At 48.5% G+C, this 5061-nt stretch overlaps 1 protein-coding gene across 1 annotated transcript in view; it reads right to left on the reverse strand.

The window, feature by feature from the left end:
* The window catches only part of PLEKHM1 (pleckstrin homology and RUN domain containing M1), a 60338-nt gene that overhangs the window by 15746 nt on the left and 39531 nt on the right, over positions 1–5061 (reverse strand). Inside the window, exons 8-9 of the mRNA XM_019523571.1 lie at positions 4050–4195; positions 1565–1758 (exon numbers count right to left, since the gene is read on the reverse strand). Of these exons, the coding sequence (XP_019379116.1) occupies positions 1565–1758; positions 4050–4195 (340 nt within the window). The remainder of the gene's footprint in view (positions 1–1564; positions 1759–4049; positions 4196–5061) is intronic.

Consider the following 5061-nt stretch of genomic DNA (forward strand, 5'->3'; position numbering starts at 1 on the left):
GCGCCCAGAACTGGACGCAGTACTCCAGCTGCGGCCTGACCAGTGCCGCATAGAGGGGGAGGATCACCTCCTTGGACCTGCTCGAGATGCATCTGCGGATGCACGACAAGGTGCGGTTGGCCTTCCTGACTGCATCCCCACACTGCCGGCCCATGTTCAACTTGGCATCAATGATGACTCCAAGATCCCTTTCTGCCTCTGCACTGACGAGAAAGGAGTTCCCCAGCCTGTAGGTATGCTGCTGGTTCTTCCTCCCCAGGTGCATCACCTTGCACTTGTCGGTGTTGAAACTCATCCTGTTCTCGTCCGCCCACCCCGTAACCTGTCTAGGTCTGACTGTAGCCTATTCCTTCCTTCTAACGTGCCCACATCCCCCCACATCTTAGTGTCGTCAGCATTCCTCTTCCTGCATCTTTTAATATGCAGACATACAAGACTGACACATAATAACTCTTCACTTAAGATAGAAAGAGTTAAAAAAAGAAAAGCATTTATGTCCTTAGCAAACTGGCTCAAAAGACGTTTCAAAACTTGCAAAAGCCATTAATGCTGCGAGGGTGGAATCTCTTTCTAGTGGGCAAGTGCATGCTGGAGTTTTTAGTGGTATCAGTCATGTGACTGAGGATTAAACAACAAGTGGGTAGGAGGAGATGGTGCTGCTTTGCATTCCCTGCATTTCTGGCTTTTCATCCAGAGCTTTGGATGGGGCTGGTACTGTGAAAGACTGTGATATAAACAAATAAAACTCATCTAGCAGGCCAGACAGAGGGAACTTCAGCAGCAGTGCCCATCTCCAGGACAGCCACAGCAGTTGTAACCAGAGCCCAGCTTGCAACCCACCCAAGTTGCAAGATAACCCTGTATTAAGGTGATTAAGATCTGCATAGATGACCAGATTCCAGTCCTATCTAGCTCAAGAATAGAGGAGATTTTGACTCGTGGCTTGATGAAATGGGTCTTGTGACACAGCAGACACGGGGCATTTATGAGGCACTTCATGTTTTCAGAAAGCAATAATGGATCCTCCTCCCACCTCTTTGTGACATGTCTAAGTGTCATCTTCTCAGTTTAGAAGGTATAGGAGAGGTCGACTGAATCACTTAAGATCACAAGTGTCAGTGGCAGAGCCAAGATTCAGCCCTACAATTCCTACTTCCCTTAACTCAATTCCATCTAGTAAATTAGATAAATTTCAGGAGCAGCCACATCCGTTCTGGCTCCCTGGTTGGATAACTAAGCAGTACAGGCAATACAGTCTTTTTGCATTGCAATTCACAACCTTAGGCTGAGAAGGGGGAGAGTTAAGGGGAGGGAGAAGAGATGAGACTCTGCCTTTGCTCAGACCCTGAGCTCTTTGGGGAAGGAACCAGCTTTTCTGTTGTGTAGGTGCAGCACTTAGCACCATGGAGTCTTGGTCCAGACCTAGTAATACATTAAATCATAAAAATCACAATGTTAAACAGGTGGATGTTGGGAAGATGATAACTTGGGAAGAGGGGTGGTTCTGGCTTGATTGACACCCCATCCTTCAGCTAGGATGGGAATTCTTAGGTAGGGGCCTCACCGTTTGCTCAGCTCCTTTAGGGCTCCGCTGCGACACATTATTAAGTAATCTCCAAGCAGTTTCAGCTGTTCCCTGCTCCTGCGGATTCGGTTCATTTTTTCCACGTGGTCATACAGACTTTCATTGACCAGCTTCAAGTCAATCAATGGCTGATTACGGATCTGATTCAGGAATTTTAAAGCTTGTCGACAAACCTAAAACATAAGGGAAAACAATCATAGGTAAGGACACAATCCAGACAGCACTGCAGTTCCTGGAAGGATCTCCAGTTCCTTCAATGGGCTTTGGAACTCTCACACACACAAAAATCTACAAGAAAAACATACAGGAGGAAGAAACTGACAAGTGGTGACTAAGATTTTAAACCTTTGGGCATCTTGTCCGACCTCCTGCATTTTACAGGCCAGAGAATTTCATTGCATCACAGAAATGTTGCACCTGAAGGGACCTGTGCTCTGAGACGGGATCAAATATACTTTAGAAAAAGCACAATTTATTTTTCTTTAATGCGTCCTTAATCTCCAGTGATGGGAAACCCACCACTTCTCTCAGCTGTTTGCTTTGCTGGTTTATCACCAGGGAACCAGGTTTTCTATTTGCTGTGGAAAAACAGATTTGATCCTTTTAAGGAGAGAAACCATAGATTTTTCTCCTTTAAAGGACAGGAACATGGGAAACAGTGGGTTTCTCTTTGCAGGCTGGCAGGGTGCCTGCCTGCAAGGGGCTGCCTGTGGAGCACAATCAGGCAGGGAGTGTCATGCACCTGTGTGCACACACACATGCATGTAGCAGCCAGGCATGGTGGAGAGCAGCTCCTGCAGGTAAGTCAGGGGGAGGGAGGCAGATTGAGCCCTTCACAGCAAGGGAGGGAGGGAGGGAGTGGGCTAAGGTTGGGGCTCCAGGCACTGCTCAGCCAGGGCAGTGCATGGAGCCTGGACAGGAATGTGTGGCCACGGAGCCTGGCCAGGGAGTGGGACAGTCACAGGCAACTTGTCCACAGCAGGGGGAGCTGGCTCCCTGATGCTGCATGCACTCTCATGGAGGGGGCTATGGTGGGGACACATGCCCCACAGATTTGTGCACAGGGTTGGGGTGGATGCAGGGTGCCCACTGCAGACTCGGTGCTCTCCACCCTGCTGTCCTCCCCCCAGGGTCTTTACGGCCCAGTGAGCAGGACCCAGTGCAGGAGGGCAAAGGGGGCAGGCAGGCTTGGTGCTGCCATGGTGAGGCACCCCCTGCCCACCCAGCAGCAGCAGGGTGCACTTCACCATAGCGCTGCAGGGCTCCCAGCAGTGGCATGGAACCACCTCACTCCGCTCTGCCCTCCCACACCAGGTCCTGCCTGCTGGGCCACGGAGACCCCCGGGGGGGGGCAACAGGGGCAGGGAGTCCCAAGCTCACAGCAGGCAGCTTACATCATCCCCCCACAACATGGGCTCCACTCCAGCCATGCTGCCTGCAGGGGAAAGGTGGGGGAACAAAACCGGGCTCTGCACTCTGCTCAGACTGCAGCAGCTGCTGTCCCCCATGGTTGGCAGCCAGGGCTCACGTGTGACTGGGTGGGGGGCAGGCCCTGGCCCCATAGTCCTGGCAGCTGGGGCCACCCTCTGGCAGGGGCAGGCTGGGGGGCAAGGAGGTGTGGGTGTGGAGTGAGGGGCACTGGCATATCAGGGATGCTCAGCGCACAAAGCAGCTGGGGGTGACAACTGCAACTGGCAGTTGTCTGGCAGGCCCTGTGTCCTGGTGAGTGAAGGGGGCAGGGGGAGCTCTGCTTTCCTATGATAAAGAAGCCAAAATCAAATGCCAAAATATATAGGTAGTCAGAATTTATTATAATGAATGAGGCACTGGTAAGCTTCCAAATTGCTTTAAAATTGTAAATATATCAATAAAATATTGTGTTCAACTGATCTCTCTCTCTCTCTCTCCGCATTTCATTTTAACTGTGGGAAAATGCTGATTTGAGGGTTTTAAAATCAGAGAATTTTGGATGCCCCCCTTGTAAATCAGAGAAGTTGCAATTTTTAAACAGAGAAAACCAGGATCCCAGTTTATTATCCTCACTGTTAAACATGCATGCATTATTTTGTCTGGCTTCAGCTTCCAGCCATTATTGCTAGATCCTTTCTGCCCGATCAAATAGCCTTTATAACAGTGTAATCAATTCAGCCCACAATCCTTTTGATAAACCTAAACAGATCAAGCAGCAAGTCTTTCATGACAAGTCCTTTCCCAGCTACCAAATAATTTTTGTGGCTTTTGTTGGCAGCACAGATGCCTTATTTTCTGCACTCTCCCCAGTTTTTCTACATTTCCCCCCAACAATGTGGGTTTCACAAGTGTCATATACAGAAGTTAAACTGGCTCCCCTATTCCTCCTACATGCCTGTGCATGTATCCAAGGATTGCACTAGTCCTATTTGCCAAGAAGGGAAGATGCTTAAAGGATTAGCTAAACCATTGCCATGACCATCCATGAACTTACTGCTCGCTTAGTCAAGTCCCAGTTGTGGATAAGACGTGATGGAATCACGGACTCGTCATCCTGGTGGCAGGCATCACAGTAATAGAGGCCAGAGTATGCACAGAGTTTGGGTTTCACAAAAGAAAATCCAATCTGTCTGGAGCAGCCTTAAGAGAACAGAGATTAAATAACAAGATGGTCACAAGTCCTTGGGCTCTAGTGGTTTCTGGAAGATGCATCAGAACAGACTAGGGCATATTTGGATGTGGTACCACACTTTATGGAGTACATCTCTAATTATCTCAGTGCAGTACAGAGTGTCAAGCTAGAGAAAGCAGAGGGAGAAAGGAAACAAGACAGGGTAAAAAAGAGAGAGGATGAGACAAAACAGAAAAGTACCAAAGAAAATGGATGAGAAATCCAGTAGGAGGAGATTTAAAATGGTACCATCTAAAAACTGTAGCAAGAGATCTGGAAAAGCAAGAAGAACCAGCTAGACATCTGATCAGATTATTTCACCTCCTGAATATGCCAGTCCAGAGGGTAGGTATTGCATTTCACAGCAAAAACTTCTAAAGCTTTAAAAAAATTCAAATACAGAAAATAAGAGCAGAGGGAACTTGCAATCAAATCAGAGAGCAGCAAGATCATAAGGAAAACCTCCTCTAAGAAATCTGTGTAATAAAAAGACCATTTTCTGGTGAGAGAGGTGCGGACAGTCTTGGTCTGCAATGACCAGCTGTGATCAGAGATCTCCGGCAAGACAAATGGTCTTTCTATCATCTCTTGCGGGTCAGTCTGGGCAGAGGGAACAGAAAGGCTATGTCCAGCATCTGAGAACTGCACAGATAGAACTAAGCGCCGCCCAACTGACAGCACACTTTGGCTGAAGACATAACCATCTCAGCAGCCATGTAGGGGAGGCAAGCATGCAGAAATATCTAGGATGTAGTGGTGTGGCAGAGGCCAGCCTAAATGGAGAGAAACAAGTGGGCTGTGCTGACGGAAATGCAACTAAGGGTTTGGAGCTACC

This window comes from Gavialis gangeticus, unplaced genomic scaffold (genome assembly GCF_001723915.1).
Source record: "Gavialis gangeticus isolate Ggan-Ray unplaced genomic scaffold, GavGan_comp1, whole genome shotgun sequence".
NCBI classification, from domain to species: Eukaryota; Metazoa; Chordata; order Crocodylia; family Gavialidae; genus Gavialis; species Gavialis gangeticus.